General features: G+C 37.4%; 1 protein-coding gene across 5 annotated transcripts in view; it reads right to left on the bottom strand.

Moving 5' to 3' along the window:
* The window catches only part of TASP1 (taspase 1), an 80,431-nt gene that overhangs the window by 40,909 nt on the left and 19,820 nt on the right, over nt 1–19,702 (bottom strand). For 4 of the 5 annotated variants that reach the window (XR_010471916.1, XM_065059909.1, XM_065059906.1 and 1 more), the window contains exons 7-8: nt 15,695–15,774; nt 3,858–3,964 (exon numbers count right to left, since the gene is read on the bottom strand). Coding sequence is in view for 4 of the 5 variants with exons in the window: in XM_065059909.1 (XP_064915981.1) it covers nt 3,858–3,964; nt 15,695–15,774 (187 nt within the window). In the remaining variant the exon portion in view is untranslated. The remainder of the gene's footprint in view (nt 1–3,857; nt 3,965–15,694; nt 15,775–19,702) is intronic. The other variant, XM_065059907.1, reaches the window with a different exon arrangement.

Below are 19,702 nucleotides of genomic sequence, written 5' to 3'. Positions count from 1 at the left end.
GAGCCACAGCATGCAGCCTATGTAAAATGAATAAACAAAACCAATATATCATCCATCACATACTCCAAAGATGAACGCTGCTGTTGCAGAAGCCCTCCAGTCTCTGGCTGATCGGTTTTTCCTGTATAAGAACTTACCTGCATTAAAAAAATCCTATATAAACACCCAAGCAAAGAATCCCAATGGATATTAGGCTATCCATATAAATGTATGTTTTCTGGACTAGGATCCAGAGGGAGGAAGGAAAAATACCTCTAGACCAAATTATTCAAATTATCAATTCCCATCACCTATTAAAATTTCCTTGGACATACAATGTCATTCGTCAAGCAGAATTCTTAAGAGACTCATGCTGATGATACTCAGGCCACACTCAATTTAAGAGATAACACTTCAGTTAATACTGCCCCACTCGGAAAAATACACAATGCAACACTACAGTGTTCTACAGCACTTTTCAAGCAACTGGAACTCCTAAGCAGGAGTGTCATCCGTGGCTTTTACTCAGAGTAACACTAAGTTTCTTCTCTTTACCTACACATAGATCTTCCTGAACGAGTTCTACACTCAGAAGCTGGCAATAACCATATTCAAAATTAAAACAAAGAGATGTCCTAACAGTAAAGAAGAATAACTGCTTAGAAAAAGAATGGTGAAAAATTATGCATCTAGGGTCTCAGCTGGCATTAGGAAGAATAACAAATCGAAAAGCAGAGGAAGGTAAAAACCAGGATTAGGGAAGGCAAGAGAAGAAGAGAAAGGAATTTTGAGGACTGGAGTAAAGGTGGTAAGGAAAGAGCACATCACCTTCCAAGTTGTAAAGACAAAAGAAAATTAAGGAACCCTTCCTTAACATCTCATGGGCAAATGTATTTCACATGCCCCAGGACTGCCAGCCACAATGTAGTTCAGGTATTACTAACCCAGTTAGAACAACACTATTCAGTGGATTGAAAAGATCTTAAACAGCAGAGCAGGCTGCTCCCCGGAGGTGCAGACTCGCATCCTTGGAGTTTTTCAAGATCAGACTGGATAAAGCTCTTGCCAACATGAATTTTCCTATAATCATATGATTTCTATACAGAGAACTACTAAAAGTCTTCCACATATGTAAACTGCACTGACAACCCTGTCATTTCAGAACCAGTGAATGAAGAGCTCATCACAATTTATCAAAGAAACTTTCCATACGCCTCTAAAAAAAAATGCCTCAATGTTCCTGAAGAGTTCAGGAAGAATGCACCTGATGAGAAGACTCCAATGTCACACTTTTCATCTCTTCAAACAATATAAATGTTGAAAAATAAAAAGTTCACATGGCACATTCAAGGTGATCAGTAACAAAAAATACAATGCACAAAATACTCCAAAGAAAATAATGTATTTCTGTACAACGACGTATTTTTCTTTTCTAAATATGTTCAGTGTTATTGCCCCAATACAGTAGCTGAAAAATAAGGAACTGCCAATTCCATACATAAAATTCAAACTGTTGTGCACATACTTGAGTGCATATGTTAAACTAGATAAAAACCAAATCAGTTTTAGTAAACCTCAAATCAAATAATGTTGTTTATGGAGTTAAATAACTAGCCTACAAAAAAATAACCTACAAGAAATATTCATGTGCACTGGAAATTCTTAATACCACTTATTCAAACCAATCTTACAAGTAACTTCAGCATAGAAGCATCAGTTACTTCTGACGTTTACTGGTGCTTGAGGTCCAAATTATCATACCCAGTCCCCCTATAATTATGTTTAGTTAATTCACGCACAAAAGTGATTTCTTAACTATGCAAGTCCATATGTAAGTCACTATGACTTGAAAAAAGTCTCAATTGTCACATCTTCAAAACTCAGTGAAGCTATTAATGGATCTTTGTATGTGCAATCATATAACGCTCTTACAAATCCTACATAGGGTAAACAATGAAAAATACAGCAAAGGGAATATTCCATTTACTCAAGTCCTTTAGTAAGTTACACTGCCTAGCTTTTCCATACAATCTTTATTAAATTTCAACAGCTTCTCACTCTTTTTGAGCTCAGTATAATCTAACTTTTATTGAAAAGCAGTTTTTAAAACTGTATGTTAATTTTTAGCTAGTCAAATTTATCAGCAGCTACAACTACCAGGTAATTTCAGCCATTTTTGGTCTACTATACTATTTCTTTACATAGGCCTTTTAGTTATGATTCCCATTCAACTGTTAGCATCCTTTCTACTTTGTTCTTCCCCCAACTTTCAAAATCTCGTAGATAAAACTGACCAGATTTTATAAGAACTGTGCAGTGCTGATAGAAGCACACAAGCTCAGCTGCAGCACAGGGTTGAAGCAGGTGAAACTCAAACCAGACAATGAAACCGTTATGAAGTCCTGCTGAAAGGGTCAGGCCCGCAGCTCCAGAGATGCACAGCAAATTAAAAAATTAAGTTATTATTTATCAATTAAAGCTTGAGTTTGACAAGAAGATAAACTTTGAATTATTCAAGTACTTAAAAGGTTTTTAAACAATTATTTTTAAACCTTTTATGAGAGCTTAGCTTTGACAGTACGAGTTTGGGGATCACATCATGTGGATCATGCTTGCTAAAGGACCTCTTCCTAACAGCTTAGAGAGAATTATTCTACCTTTTTTTTTATTATTTAATTTTTCATTTCCATTTCATTTTGAAAAACTAAATTTCCTGTAAGGCTGAAGTTGTCTTCCGCTGGGTGGATAACAACAAGCAGCCCATATTGTTCGCACAGTTTGATTTTCATCCCCCCTCCGTGAGCAAGATGTGCCCAGAAAGTTGCCAAAACCTGTGTGTTCCGTTACTGGATTACTCACTGGTGAGTAGAGCTCTATTTGATCACCTCCTTTACCTACCCCATCATTGGCCTTTGGGGGTCTCCCATAAGCGCTGCACATGACTCTGGACCCTTCGAAATTTCAAATTGCAGGTCGGTAAGCTCATGCATTGGCATATGTTTCAAGCATTGACTTGTCCCTTATTACATGAACACCAATAATGTACAGAGACCCCTCCTCCCTTGGGTACATTTTAACACCAGTAGTTTCACAAGGAGGTATGTGACATACCATAAAAAGGAAAGATTCCAAAATGAATAACTAACTTTCCCCCCTGCCTCTATCCTTACTTTCTTCACAGGTCTTATCTCCTTGAAAATAGAAAAATTAGCACCTGCTAGGGAAAACTTCGTAGCTAAGAACATAAAACACCTAATTTAACACTGACTTGCACAGGCTACAGAGAATAAACTTTTTTGACAATTCTCTAGGATTGATGCAGTTGCGTATCTTGATATAAATAACATATAAGGTCAGTCAGCTTACCAAAGCAAAGAGAAACGGCCAATTTGAAAGGCCACGGGGCCCCAAATGAAGCACAGGCATTTAATTGAATGAGCTATACTTTGATACTCAACAATAAACACAAATACTGTGATTGACATTCTGAGATGGTAACAAAGGCTCTAAATTCAAACTAAGAGTGAGGGAAACTGAGGGAATCCTAAATAGTTCTGTAGTACAAGTAATATGGGCCAGGTCAATGCCAGACGCATGCACAGATGCACATGTTTACCTACCTGTTATTTCAAATTTCACCAATTCCAGTTCAAAATGAGCAAAGTATTTTTCACAGCACAAAGATACAAAGTGACAGTTTTGTTTTCAAATAGCAAGGCAGAGAAGTTTTAATTGCACTAAGTTATCATTATATCATCTAAACATTAGGATGGTCAAGGAGAAGTGGATTCTGATGCTACGTTAGTCTCATATATGACAGGAATTTTATTAGCAATCAGTGCAAGTTTAGGATGACAACATTTGAAACAGGAACTAACCTTTTCATTTGATTGTCTCCTCTTCTTTAGTTGAATGAGATCTGTTTCCACCTTTTCAGCCAACTCCAGCTTCCTCTTGTTCCTCTTAAAAGCTGCTAAACTAAACCCTATAAAAATAATTCAAAAGCATTTAACTAAGTAAAATTTACTTAATTTAAACAAATATTGGTAACTTTACATTTTGGAGGTCATGCCACCCAAATATTTTTGTTTGTGCAAAAAGCATCACTAAAAAAGCCACCAACAATGTATTTAAGTTTCAGTACAACATGTTTACGTATTTTCCTAAGGGAAAAAAGTTCTGCTATTGTTCAGCAACAGTGATGGGTAAATTATCTGGTAGGAACAAGTCACTGAACACATATGGAAGCTGTGCTGCTCTAAACAGCTCTCTGGCTTGCAAAGGAGCATCACTGCACAGAAGAGAATGGAATAAGTGGCTTACGTTAAAATTATTGGGTTTGGCTGTAAATAGATACCATGTGAGCTCATTCCGATATCCATAAAATTAGGCTTCTATTTTATTACCTTAATTGCATATCTGTATGTTGACCCATATATTTAAAGCCACATGATAGTCTAGCAATACTTTTATGTTCCATACTCCAACGTAGTCTAAAGACCACCTGGGTATTGAAGAGACAAACATGTATTTTCCACATCTAAGTCCCACATTCAGAAAGGAAGTGTTCTCCAAAGTGCAGTAATAAAATACATTATGCTTAAGAGAACAAAATGACATATTCCCATTTTAGGCATTTCAGTTCATTAAAAAAGTGTAGATATTGACATATTTAAACTAGTTTTGACTTAATATTATCCACAGATTGTCTTCGAAATGTAGATAAAAGAGGAGGGGGGGAAATGTCTTCTGTTGCTTGTTTAGTCATGTAAAAATCAAGCTATTAGAAGGGCAGAGTTCTACATAGGTAAGTTAGAAATTCAACTGAAGTTAGAAGCATAGGTTTCCTATTTAATCTATAAGCCTTAAAAAACTCACTTAAAATGAAATTCTGAATATAGCTACACCACTACTATTCGGAAGGCTGGAACAGCTGCAAGAACTGTCTAGGAATAAAATCAATATTGCAGAGTCAACAGAACACAAAGCTTTCATTTACAATTTTCAAAGTACACAGACAGCGAGCATTTTACTTCTTTGAAACTCTCCCATGCAGGTGCCAAAATCACCTAGTGAACTCTCCTTTAAAGCTGTTTTTAAGTACATAAAACTAGACCTGAAACTACCACAGTTGTTCAAGTATATAACCTGAAATTAATGAGAAAGCTGGCACTTCTCTCCAAAAACCTGATGAATACCAGTTTCTTTAAAGTGTAAACACATATTAATCTGCCATCACCAAGAAAGGAACTCTTTCTGCCATACAAAGCTGATTAATGCAGCCACTTTGGACAATATGTTTCTATGTTTGAAATGAGGTCCAAGAGGTAAAAAAACAACACTTGAAAAGGGGGAGCAGGAAAAGAATCATTTTAGTCTACTACTAATTGGGGGTGGGGAGAAACAGACAAAAAACTCACCCGCAGATGCAGAATTTGTTAATAAGAAGTGCCGCAAAATAAACCAAGCCAGTACATTGTTTTTAATAGAATTTTTAAACAAGAGAGCCTGTAAGTTGACATTACTCCAATAAATCTAACAAATACCTATAGGCAGAGCCACAATACGGGTGAGTAAGCATGGTACCTGGCCTTAGTACTCCTCAAAATAAGTATTACACAGGAATAAATATGCCTAAGCCTGTTACTTGCTGCTGCCTTTGCCTCCTGCCAATTCAGAAAAGAGATGTACCTACACAAGCAAGACGAATATTTTATACAAGGGTGCAGGAGCCCATACATGAAAACCAGGACGCGACAAGTTTTCCTTGCACTCCAAAATCTAATGCTAGCGATGGCCTGAAAACTTCTGCAATATTTGCATGTTCACCACTTCAAATATATGCACAAAGATCCCATCAAAACTGGAGAAGACGGGGGCTGGTTCCAAGCTGCCCTGCCCGCTACACAAAGTGCAGCTGTACAGCCTCTCGGCATCACCACCCCAACTGTACCTTGGGTGCTACTTATCCTGCCATTTTTTCCACAACATACTAAATTCTCCAAGCTTAAGAGCAATGTTTCTGTCACCCAAGTCCCAAGTCTCTAGCTAAGCAATGAAACAATTTTCAGGTTTTGCCTTGTGAGATTCTATTTGTCTTTTCAAAACAAGAAAAAAACCTGAAGATTCGCTTTGAAAGATCTCATTGTTCATAGTAATTTCATATCTGTATCGTTAATTTGAAGTGGTATCAGTAAGCTTGGAAATATAGGGCAGAAAACAGGCCATTATTAACGAAAAAGTATATGCTTTACTAGGCAATTAGAAACACTGCGTATGAAATTAGGCTGGCGATGTACCAACCATGTTTACAGAATGGATGACTCTATCCTACAAAGCAATAATTACAGCTGACAAGAAACTGTATTTAGCTCTCAGGTGTCAGAAATATTGTCAGTTCCTGGGTATCCCAACTGCGTTTCATGTGCACATTGGGATAAAGCCCTATCATGCATATTTTCCTCTACTGCGGTTCTTACTTCGCTAGTCTCATATGTGGGAGAAGTGGCGCAGTGCATCATGGAATATTTTATTGGGCGATCAGATATCCAGAGCCCCAGGCTCTGCATATTTTAGATCATGTCAGACAGACAAAGAAGTTTTGTAGTAACATACAGTGATGCAGGAAGGGATCTTAGGAGGTTGCATAGTCCAATCTCCTAAGAAAAGCAAGTCCAATTCAAAAGAGCTGCACAAGAACTTGTCAAGTTTTTAATATCTTCAAGGAGGGAGATTTCACAACTCCTCTGTTACAGTACTTCATTAACCACGTTTAAAAAAAATTAGTCAAAACCTCACGTATTCTAATTTATGTCAGTCCTCTATGATCCTACCCCTGTGCAGACACACCACCATAACTAAGTAACATAACAATTAAATGCACAAACACAGACCAGTCTACGCTAAGGAAGCTTGCAGGTTTGCCAAGTAAATACACAAACTTGCCCAGTTTCCTCCATCATAATATCTACAAAACTTAATAATTATTTGTGACAGGTTCTGTGACATTTACCACATTAGGAAGTTCATACTGCTCCACCAGACTGAGGTGCCAGGCATGATTCGGTACTTCTGGATGACATGAATTTCGATCAGAAACATCTGAGGGGAGCAGATTGTTTGGGGGAAGTTCTTTTTCAAGCGTGGAAGAGGCTGCTTTTTACTATTGTGTCTCCCTTCCCAGATGAATTTACATGAATTATTGTCTTAATTCCATAACTCTTAAGTTTTGTTCAGTTTAGCATGAAATGTCTTGCCTTTCAATACTGTGAGGGAAAGAAAGTCTATTCAGACTTCTCCTTGAGTGGAAATTCTTGTGCTCGGGCTATATCCAACTTCAGACCAGTTATTAGGATCAACTTCCATCTGAAAGCTTAAGATTTTGTTTTAACAAGGACTGATGAAAAATTGCCTTTCATTACTTAGGGGAAATAATTACTATCAGTGATTATCAATTCCTCTTGGCAGGATAAAACAGCTAATACTTCCAAAGCGACCAGAGAATTGTGAAATAATGGACTGGTTTGTAAAACAAATGCTAGCAATTTCTCTTTTATCCTGTAACATAAATTTATGCCCAACTTCGGATGATCAGTTAAATATAAAATGTCTTGATTCTTAAATTTGATATTTTTTTTCCAGAATAAGGCAATAAAGGCTAAGAACAGGTGAAAGGCTGCCCGCCCTGTTTATTCCACCTTTGTGATGTTCTTTACATGGGAAACCACTATAAATGCCATCGAACTGGCTAGCACTGTGGATGCTTTTTCTTGCTCTACAAGTGACAACAAAAACTGGAAAACATAAATGAGCTTCACACTAAACAAATGAAAGATGACATTGATTTTTTTTAAAACATCCTGTAAGTTTGATCCTTGTCAAACAATATATTTTAAGTTCAATAACACATTTTATGAACTAAAAAATAAAAATCCAGGATTCAAATGTGCTTGGTTAAGGATGCACAAATTACATTAAAAAAACACACTGAAAAATTATTTTGAAAATTAGCACTATATATAGAAGGAAAATGCCAGTTTAAGTTGATAATTCACATTAAGTCTAAAGCAAAAACTCAACTTCGTGGTGCAAGGATCAAGAAACTTGATTTGTCCTAAATGACAGTACAAAAAACCACTCTCACCTTCTCCAGCAACGCAGCATATTCCACACTTGGGAAGAAGAAAAGGACACAACCAAAACCAAATGCAATATAACTACATCAGCCTGATGTTGCCTGGGCCAAGGAGAAAGGGAAGCAAGAGGGCAGAGCTTATTGACTGAGGAGGGGAGAAAGCTGGAAAAACAGAGGTAAAGGAGTAGATAGAATTTTAGTTTGGAAAATTCTTGGATCACAGCCCAGATGTATTGCTGCTGGAATCTACAGAAATGTATTTCACACACCATCCTTTGATTTTGCTTAAGTATTTAAACATTTAGATGAAAAATCAAACGTGCTTTCAGATGAAAGTCCCTGACGATCACTACCCTACGTGGTAAGGGTCTGTACACTCCAACCCATTCTTAAAAGAATTGCATCTCAGAAGCCACAGAGTACAACCAGCCATTCTGTTTTGCTTTCTCATTTATGTACAGTCTTTAAATGCAATGCTCAGGCCTCATCCAGATTAAAACATGTAACGACTGACAACATAAGCATTTCAGAACTAGAACACTATTAAAAGCTCAGGACTCCAGTCTCACGTTTATGGTATTTACCACATGGCCCTGCGATGCAGCATGGGGTCCCTCCTTAAGAACGAATAATCTTCAAGGACCTCAAAACATCTTCCCAGTCCTCCGCATTCTCCTTTCAGCCCTGCAAGGTACCAACAGGAGCTACCCACATGTACTCTGTATGTAAATACACTGTATTTTGGGTCTAACTGTGCTAGATGGCAGAAGCACTGGGTGGAATACTTGGGCAGAGCAGAGTTCGAGAAGTTGAGACAAGTGGAGGGGATTGCAGTGGAAAAGGCTCCGTGGCTGAGCACAGGACAGGTGGAAGGAGTTCCCACTCAACACCACTCACCTGTATGAGAGGGTGGTATTAGCAGAGATGGTGCCAGAATGTGTGCTTGATAATATGATGTATTATATCTATAAATAAATGAGAAAAAAAAATCTCACAGGCACATCTTGCTCAAAATGAAGAATAATAGAGATTTTCCCATTTTCAAAAGGTTCCATTGTTACTGATGAGAAAGGACCACAAGACCTTCATTGCATCATACATTAGCACTGGATCCTAATCTACGTTATCATGGCTGGGTAATAAATACAGCTTTTATACATGCTTTTTACATTGTTATCATCACTTTACAGAAAGAGATGAGTACGAAATTTTCAGCAAGCAGCTCAGCAGAAGAAAAAGAAAGAGAACATCGGTCTCTGAGGCAGCTCAGAGATGTCAACCGTGTAACAATTGTTTGCCATAACACTTCTACATCATTTACTCATCTCTTGTATGAATCCCGTTGGCACTCTGACAGCCTGATCATTCCCATAACTCCTTTTACCTTTATACAATGTACTGTAAAAATTTAACCAAAAATCTTGACAGTTTTACTATATAATGATACAGCGACTCAGTAAATTGAAGACAACACTATTTTCCTTTCTACATAGCTCTTCTTAGCCACTTTTCACAGCCCACTAGAGATGATCCAGACAACAGAGGTAAGAGAAAAATTATTATAGAGAAAATTAGAATTGTCGCGTTCATGGACTCCTTGAAACCACTGAACTGTATATACAGAACTAAATGTAAGACTATGGCACTTTTTATTTTTCTCTTCTAATAATGGTAAAAGTCATACATAGCTACTTGTTAATTCTAGGTCTGTGTGCTTTAAGTCTGTAGCTGACAAAGCTGTTTACTACAGTACACTAATCCTTCTTGTCTGGTAAAAAGCCCATGTTTCCTTAACATTCCTATGCTTTTGTAAGTCACATCTCTTCCGTTGCATATTTTCAGGCTAGGTAAAAAAATATTGAAGTGAACAACTAAATTTTCAACTAGGAGTTAACAAACACAAATCTCTAACACCACTAAACCACAAACCAAGTTCACGACAACATTAAAACCTCCCTATTTACAGTGGTGGAACAGCAAGCTGGGAACACAAACACCAATGTTTCTATTACGGAAGCTGGGAACACAAACACCAATGTTTCTATTACGGACATAAATTATTATGCAACAAAACATTATGCAACCTATGACTATTCAGCAATCCTTGCTTAAAAGCAAACTGTAAATTGGAAATACTAAGAAATTACAAATAATATTTTGGAGTACAGATTGAGCTCTGACCAATCATATAGCACCCCCTGGCAGGCACTTCTTTCAGTCAACGGAAAGAACCAGAAAGAACTTTCTACATTTTATCTTTCTATTCCTTATTAAAAGAGTATGCAACTATTGGAGGGAAGCGAATTACAAAGTAAATTAGTTAACCCACAGGAACTATAATGATCCAGTGAAGAACTCTATTGAGCAGTTGCTAAAATAATTGGCACAAATGAAAACAGACAAATTAAAATAAAGTTTATTTTAACAAAGCTTTTTAAAACGACAAATTAACACCACTTATGCTGCTTGTTGGGCCCAAAGACTGCTAGTGCTGCTTTCCCATGTTGCCACACTGCTGTAAATGGAAAAAAACCTGGAACTCAGCATCGAAAGCATATAAAAGTATTAACATGTCTTTCTCAGAGCACTACTGTACAGATCTGTTCTTTCTAACAGGAACTCAGGGTGAACTGTTGCCGGACACACTATTTCTTGCACCTTCCTGGAAGAAATCTCTTTTTATTCCCCCATCAAAGAGTTTTCCTGCTCCCTGATTTTCATTCAAAGCATCTTCTGGATAATTCAGCCCAACCTTTTTTCCTGGCTAACTTGTACTCTTCCTATTGGCTGCAGTAAGCTGTCTGGATTTCAGAACTGCAAGTGAACCTACACTATTATGTCCAATTCCAGGCAGGGAGGATTTACATCATGTCTGGCCTTTTTTTTTTTCCTTTCTTTCATTTTTTTTTAATTGCCAGTGAAAAACATACACTAACCAGAGTTCATTTACTTTGCATCCTACAGAACAGAGATAGCAAGTTCTACCTCTGTTCTTTTAACAGTAGTTAAAAAAGCACCTTCTACCTGTTAGTTTCCTAAAACCAGATTAACCAAGCTTCCTAATGAAAGCCCTTGAGTTTCCCTCCAGATCTCTTTCATTCTCACCCTAAATACAAAGCAACAAAACACGGTCTAAGCCAGCGCCCTGAGCCACTGACTGAACCTTGTAGCACAGTTGCAGCAATATGGCAAATGTTTTTCTTAATGCAATAATAGTGAAGTGCAGGAGAGAACTGGGAGTGGGGTGAGGTTTGGAGGAGAAGCAGCTTAAGCAGAGAACAGGGAGACATACGGTGTCACCTGAAGTGTGACAATCTGCATGACACTTTTCTAGAAAAGACTTCCAAGCAGTCACGAGAGAAAAGGGAATTCCCTTGAGTAGACAAAATTGGTTAAAAAATGCAAAACAAAGTATGAGTAAAGAAATGGTCTTTTCCAAGTGGAATGCCAAACCAATATATAGTAGCACTTACTCTGTTCAACAACAAGATGTGATTTTTCTGATGACACTAATTTATTCAAGGTAATAATAAAAGGGCTTGGCTGAAGAATTATTCTGAAAAGCGACCTGACAATAAAACAGCAGATTTGATTCAGCAAGGCTCAAAATAACAAAGAGCTAACTCTTCACACAAGCCAAAGCTGTAAAGGTTTTTGCAGATGCTAGAAATTAATATGTGCTCAAAAGGAAACGACAATTTCATGGCAGAAAATGCCGCTGATCACCTCCATGTATGCAGGAACCAGCCACAACTCAGGAATATAGAGTCTGGGATAGTAAACGGGGTAGCGAACGCGAAGTACAGATTTGCTCTGTTCTTATATTCTTCCTTAAGTATCATTTGTGGCTACTCTTGAATTCCAGTTATCAAGCTACGTGGCTCCACTGCAGCTGCTTTTGTTCTCATATAATATAACTTATTGCACCTACTATCGGCTGAACTGAGAAATTCAGATAGAAGCACTTTGGTTATTACAAGTACAGGCAAAGATACGGACAGTTGAAGATGTACCTCAAATCTATGTTGCCTATTTAAAGTATACTTTTAACATTTATAGGAGGTTGCATGAAACAGTAAGTTAGCATTTCTAAACTGTAATTACAATTAAACTCTTAATACTTCGATCACATTTTTCAAAGCAGTCTCTCTAGTATAGACCGTAGGCAATACAGGCACATCACACTTCAAGTTTTTATTTTTTAAGAAAAAAAAAAACACCCACTGACTATACTGGAAAGCCACCAGTTTTCTACAGAGTAGAAATCCCATTTCCTAGCACAACTGGCAACCCAAAGACGATGAGCAAGGTGAGCCTTGACATAACCTTGAGGTAGTTCAGCAAGTAACATGGTTTAAAACACCATTTTAGTTCGGTGCTTGGACACATGGAGAGTTCTGAGAGAATTATGGAGCGTGACCACAAATCTGATCGCACAACTTTCTCTGTAACTGATCATATAGAGAGCTTTATCCGTGCAAAACCAGCCCCAGTCCTATAGCACATATACCATTACTCCTGACATCTCAGGTCTAGGAAAAGGAAGACAAAATAACGCGACTTCAAGAATATATTTTCCATGTGCAGCGCAGAGAACCCAAAATATATGCACCTAGTTCTCCCTGCTAATACTTACTGGAAGTACATGCCTAAGACTTGGATTGGTGTTTGGGGGGGGTTGGTTTTTTGTAATTAAGTTACTAAACATATTTTCCTCATGTTTGGCAATTACTTCAGTTGTTAATTTTACACAGCTATTCAACAGTCACAGAATTTGAAGCTAATTTACCCCCAATTCTCCATGCAAACTACCACAGCAATTGTAGCAAGCAGAATCAAAAACCCTCCCATTTTCAGAAGCTTGTTAGAGTATTTAGTGCAATGGCTTCCTTCAGATGAGGTCTTTTGTGGTTGCTTGGAAACAACATTTTCTTTCATTGTTTCTGAAGCACATGGAACTTTCCTTCCCCTGCTAACGCTAGAAAAAACAATTCTGGCTTTCTTACAAGTTACCGGTGAGACAGTTTCCAACTTGTTTTCAGCTATAACAATCCTATGTTGTCACACATGCTGTTAATGGTTCTTTTCCAGCCTCACTGACCAGAAGTCTACTTGTTACAGGAGTAGCTTTACTAAGCACTGATGTGTAAACTAGCATAACATTTTCTGGAATTGATTTTTCAGGCTTTTGTTTGCCCTTTCTTGCTGCTGTGTTGTTGGTTTTTTAAAGAGAAAAAAATCAGATATATTACCATTAATATACTGCAAAATTAACTGTACTCAAATCTTAGGAAAATGACCAATTTTAAGTTGCTCAAGCAATATTTTACCCAGATGCCTCTCAGAATGATCAATAATGCAGTTTCAATGTAAGCTAATATTGTTTTCCTACGTATCCATTTCAAGCACTTAAACAGCAGACGCTGCCACCTCACCTGTTTTGAAAAGGCAACTAAAGCACAAATGATAATAGTCAAATAACTCCTTTTTGTAAATCCAGTTAGACACAGATTATCATTTATGCTAAGGTTAAGCAACAGAATTAGAGAATATCTACAAAAAAATCAGTTTAAAGTTATTTGTTGAGTATTACAAAGAATATCTGATTGAATCTCAGTCTCTGCCACGGAATTTTTCAGCATATCCTTCCATTACCCTAATTTGAAGGCATCCTTCCAGCAAAACGTTCACATAGTCTTAAATCTTATCAGTCAGATCCTGCTTCCCAGCATCAGGTCATTCTTCCAGCAGGTCCATCCTATGCAATGCTCAAGCACATAATCACACGTGTGTGTGTGTGTGTTTCAGTACGTACGAACCTGGGTGAAAGCAGAGGGTGCATGGAACGGAGCGGGGTTGGCAACTTTAATACCAATATTTTTTTCACTGGCATTGCAACAGCAAATGGTATTTTTGCAGTGACTTTACAATAGGAATAATTTCCTGATCCTGGTTATTTTAGTTGTTGAAATGCAAAATGTTGTGCTAAATAGAATTTTGCTGAATACACTGAGGAGACAAAATCTCTGGTGTTTTGGAGCAAGTTTGTGAAAATATGTTGGCTGGGATTATTCTTACGATGTTTCTCCAATGTAAATTCATAATCTGGGTTAGCTAAACCAAATTAGCAGTGGCAATCCTTATTTTTAAGCCATACCATGTATGTTTTAGCTAGTAATCTGGCAATTAACATTATAATCTAATCATCTCTGTCACAACAGAAACACAGAGGTACTAGAAACAATGGAAACTTCTGTGCATGCAAACAGCATTAGTCAACAAACCTTCCTTCTGGAGCATCTCCTACACATAAATAGCAACTACTTTCTTAAAAACAAAACAAACCCACAACACAAACACACCAAATCTTAAAGTGTTTTACTCTTCCTAGAGTCCTAGAGTCACAGAAATAAAGCTTAACTGAGCCCAAAAGTTGTTCTGCAAACGCTGCCCTTTTGGACATTAGATGGATAGGGCAAAAGGTTCACTCATGTGGAACTAGAAATCAAAACTTTCAGTTCAAAATGAAATGTATCATGAGTACGTATGAAAATTGGCATGATCAAGTAAAACGCTGCCACTGTTTCAGGGATTACTTTTAACCATTGAGTATTAGCAACTTGGAACTGCAGCTTCTGGCTGTTTACCCACATTTAGAACTAGACCAAATAAAAGCCTTAATGGCTTAACGGGAGCCCTGGGTTTCAATCTCTGGTTTACAGACTACCTATGTATTTTATGCAGTAATAGTGTTTACTGTAAAATAAAGAAACATTCTATAATCTGTTGGGTAATGATCTCCCATTCTTTCCTGCATAACTTCAACAAGAAGTGTAGGGCAGGCTCTCACCTGGACCAAACTCCAGACTAGCAGTAATGGCACTTTCCAAAAGGGAGGGGGACTGAAGAAGGAAAGGGAACGACATCCTCCTTTCCATGGGTAAGTGCACTAATTTTTAGCCTAGTTTACAGATGGTGTATCAATATAACATAATCACTTACTTTCCTTTAAGAAAAAAGGTTTTGTAAGAGACTTGGCTACTGTACAGTATAATCCAAGTCCCTTTTCCAGGTCAGGTTATTCTACTACATTAGATGAAGCAAAGCCTATCTAGGTTAAAAAAAAAAAAGACAAATTAATTCAACTGCCTGTTTAGACAGTTCTGCACAACCACTCAGAGATGGCTGTAACTGCAGAATCAGAGATTCAAACTGGCACCTGCTGAATTCAGACCCATGGCTAGCTGGTGCTTTTAGCATCCAAGATGGATCGCAACTGGAGACCCGCAGGACTGAGCAGTGAAAGAGCCTACATTTCCGTAAAGGAAATCCTTCATGGGATTTAATCCTAGAATCACAAACTCACTTGAATTTGAGTCGCTATAAATGCAGCTGAAGTAATAGTTTATATTTTTTTCTACTTAGATACGTAACAGAAAATTAGTAAACTTAAACCAAGCTTATATACCATAATACCATGAGCTAGTTAAGAACAGTGAAGTGATGCACGCCTCAAAATACGAGGCACCATTTAAAATTACTCTGTCCTGTTCTTCCTACTGACACCACCAGTTTACTCACTTGTAGCCATGATACCTGGAGGACATGCTGGTATCCCGTGATCAACTGCCCATCTGTAAGCTCCTTCACCAACTAAAAAGCTAGGAGACACAGAAGAGGGAGTTTAAACAAAACCATATAACAAATCCCCCTTTTCTTGCAATTATTTTTTTCTATTTGGTTTGGTCATTTAAAAATTGTAAGCTGTCTACATTTCACAGAAATGTCAGCTATAATTACATTTGGCAACCTTGTGTAGTTTCATTAAAAGTCTATGCAGCTCTGACATTAAGCTCAGTATCAGATAAAAATGTGCTATTAAATTTGAAATTAATTACCGAATAGCACCAGCTTTTCATTGCAGCTAAACCAGGGCAAAGCCATCTAGAGTCTGGCCTCTATAACAACTTAGTAAGATCCTGAAGACCAACAACAAGGGATGAATGAGGTGAGAATGGCGAGCAAGGCACTTCCAGTGAAGTCAGCCAATGCCACAGGAATATCATGAAGTCCTTGGAAAAGTACAACACAAGTTAAAAATGAGCCTTATTCAGAATGATAAAGGTCTGTCTCATGGAGTTTTATCAAGAATTTCCAAATGAGTCAAGTCTACTGAATTTTTAATACATTAAAAAAGACAAAGAACAACCCAACAATTTGAATTGTCTTCTAGTCTGAAGATTTTACAGTATAGAGACAGTACACACTACTGTGACAATGAATAATAGCAAAAAAAAAATATATATATATATACACGTAGACATATAACTTTTAGGGGGAAAAAAAGCTTCAGTTATCTATATTGCTTCCCCTTAAATAAACTAATCTCAGTTCCTGAAAAGGGGAATATGGTAGTTGGAAATCACACATTTTCAGAAAGCTGCTGCACAACAGTACCAACAACAACAACACAGTAAAGGACAACTATTTCCAATTGTAACTTCATATCCCCCTTTTGAAATAAGAGTAACACAATTGCCTAATGGAAACAACAAGTAAAGCCTGAGGATCTGCAGCTATTTCAAAAAGTTTCACAGAAATAGCAGAATTACAAATACGAGGCTAAAGAAGTTATTTCAGCTACAAAGAAGTCCCTGGGGCCACAGAGTGCTACAGTCTGAGAACATTATTGATATAGCAAATTTGTTGGCATTAATGGTGTTGGAAGTTTTCTTGATGGTGCTATATCTGACACCTGCAGCTTTCAGTATGTAGGATTTTGAGGTAGTATATCTACCTTCTCTGTGACTTAACCCATACAAGAGGTACGTCCAGTCTTTTCTTACAAAAGTCTCCAAAAAAGAGTTTCTATAAGAACTTTAATTGTTAAACACATATTTCTTACCATTGTTACTGTAGCTCCAGATTAATATTGTTCATGTTGCAAGATACTGGAGAAAGTTACTGGCTACTTTATGAGAACTCAAGCATCTCCTAATAGGTAAGCTAGTGCTCAAGAAAAGACCTATCTCCTTCATTAATACAAGAGAGAAATGCAAACCACAGCCAAATCTAATTAAGTAGTATTGTCTATTGACTAAAAAAAGAAGATTTTGGTCTTTAAAATTAAAGTTTTCTATCAACAATACCTTCTCAGGAAGTGAATAAGCACTTTCTGTTCAAATAAAACAATTTACACAGAAAGGAAGGCTAAGTGGAAAAACTATCAAGCTCAAATATTAGGAGTTTTATAGACGATAACTTGAATAGCACAGATCAGCTAGAAACACTGCATTTTACAAGCAATCTCACAATTGCTTTTTTAATGCTTAAAAACACAGCAGTCACTATTATTTATGAAGAGCGCAAAAAAAAGCACCCAAGAATGTCTCAAAACTTAAGTAACATGACTTGTACTTTGCTCACACATCCGTCCATAATTCCTCTCCCTCCTATAAGATGGACACACAGTATTTCCCAGTTCTGGTCCCAGAGGATGGTTAGATTAGCAGAACATCTCCTGCTGACATCTAATTGAGGCCCTGTACCACGGAGATCATCCACTTTTTAAAACTTTTCCGTTCAGATGCCTTGAAACAATAGAATAACCACAGAAAAGTTAAAATAAACAGTATACAAAAAAAAGAAACCAGGATCTCACTGCACTGTTGTCTGTAGCACCTATACTGTATCTCCTATAAACTGATGTAGTTGGTAAGAGACTCCTACAGGACATACATAAAATCTAAGCAAGACTAAACAGTCTTGACACCATCCCAAAAGGCAAGTTTTGTGACCCAGTTCCACATCCAGCTGCAGACACCACTGTACCAGCCACAGGTGACAGGGTGGCAAGGGGGGGACCAGCCACCTGGCACCAGGGAAGGGCTTGAGTTGCCATGAGAGTCATCCATGTAAAAAATGGTGTTTTCTACATATAGCTGCAGCAGGCAAGAATGAACAGGGCAATATTTTAAGCTGACAAAAAACCCAAACTACCTCTAAACAGCTACCAACAAGCTCGATTTACTGGGGGAAAGGGAAAACGGGGAATAAAGCCAATGGGCTATAGAAAGCAGCCAAAAATCTCAGGCTTCAAAAACCCTTAGGCTAATTAAAAATACCAAAAAAAGGATGAATGAGTTTGTGCTCCCCTACTCTGAAAAATGCTTCTGCACAAACAAGATGAAAAGATCTGTCTTGCAAGTATATTAGTCCTCTGTAGTTTTCAGAGCCTCAGAACACACAGAAGATGAAAACGTCCTCCCAGCAAAGAGTTGACGCTTGGATGCACTTTCCAGTTCCAGGCAAACTAGATCATGTTAACAGAAAATGCAAATAAAGGTAGCTAAAAATGGTCTTTTTAGGGCATTTTCTCCAACAACATTGTTATCCTGGTGTTATTTGCTCCAAACAGGACCATTGAATAGGAGCTGTATGGAGACGGGCCACACCAAGCTAAACAGAATTGGCAGAAGAAGGTTAAGTTCATTAAAGATAGGAACAAACTCAGTCTGTAACATTGATTATAAAATGCAGCAAGGACTCAAAAATCACTGTTAAAAAGAAGAAATTGTTCTGAAGAAATACATATAGGTGGTGCAAGTCTTCACTCTAGCCACATTCTTGACTATGTGCTCCCTACGAGTTACACCGTGTACGTATCCTGCCTATCATAGCGTAAAACTGTGAAGCAACTACAAATCCCTGTATCCCTGAAAGGGGTAAAAAACACCGAAGAAGGGGTTCTTTCCCATATGGGTTACTATTAATACTGAAAAAGGGATATAGACATGAACTTAGGTATCAGTAGTTCTAAGGAGCTGTAAGAAAGGAGCCGTTCAGGTGTATTTGTATCATCCTGCAATTTTTATGTATCTCAAGTTAATAGTAAACAAATGTAAATAGGCTTTTTCCTTAAGCAGGAAAAGGTTTCAGCATGAGAAATAGAAAAACTTGAAACTTATTACTAAAAGCCATCTAATCCATTATTCTGTGACCAAAGACCACTTCCAAAGATCCACCTAATACATAATTCTGAAATTACATTAGTAATTTCTTTCGAAAAGTTCTACAATGAACAGGAATATATTATATGATAATATGTAACGTCTACAAGTTCAGTATTTTCTGTTCTTGCATACAGAGGCAGAGAAAATCCTGACAACATCAAGATAAATAAAATATCATAGAAAGATGTAAGGATCTTAGAAGCTTCAGCAAATGCACTCATGCATTCAGAGATTGTCTACTTTAAACTTTTGAAATTTTAATTTGGATAGTGGGATTCTGCATTTTAAACAAGATGACAAGACACTGAGCCAGAATAACACACTCCACAGAAGAACTTACAGCAAATTGGATACATCAGTTAGGACACTCGATCCCTCCTTCCCAATAAACTTACTATCTCAGAATAAATTCATTCACACTCTTTAGAATTTCTACTGAAAATGAGAAGTGCACCACTTCAAATCGCTTTTCAACTGTCACTATAAAAATGGGTGCTGAACAGGGGTAAAGAGGCAAAACTCCCTCCATATGTTCTTTTATAGACAAGCATCTCCATAATGCCACTGCTAATAATAT

The sequence above is a fragment of the Columba livia genome, chromosome 3 (genome assembly GCF_036013475.1).
Source record: "Columba livia isolate bColLiv1 breed racing homer chromosome 3, bColLiv1.pat.W.v2, whole genome shotgun sequence".
Lineage (NCBI taxonomy): Eukaryota > Metazoa > Chordata > Aves > Columbiformes > Columbidae > Columba > Columba livia.
This window is presented reverse-complemented; position numbering and strand designations above follow the sequence as displayed.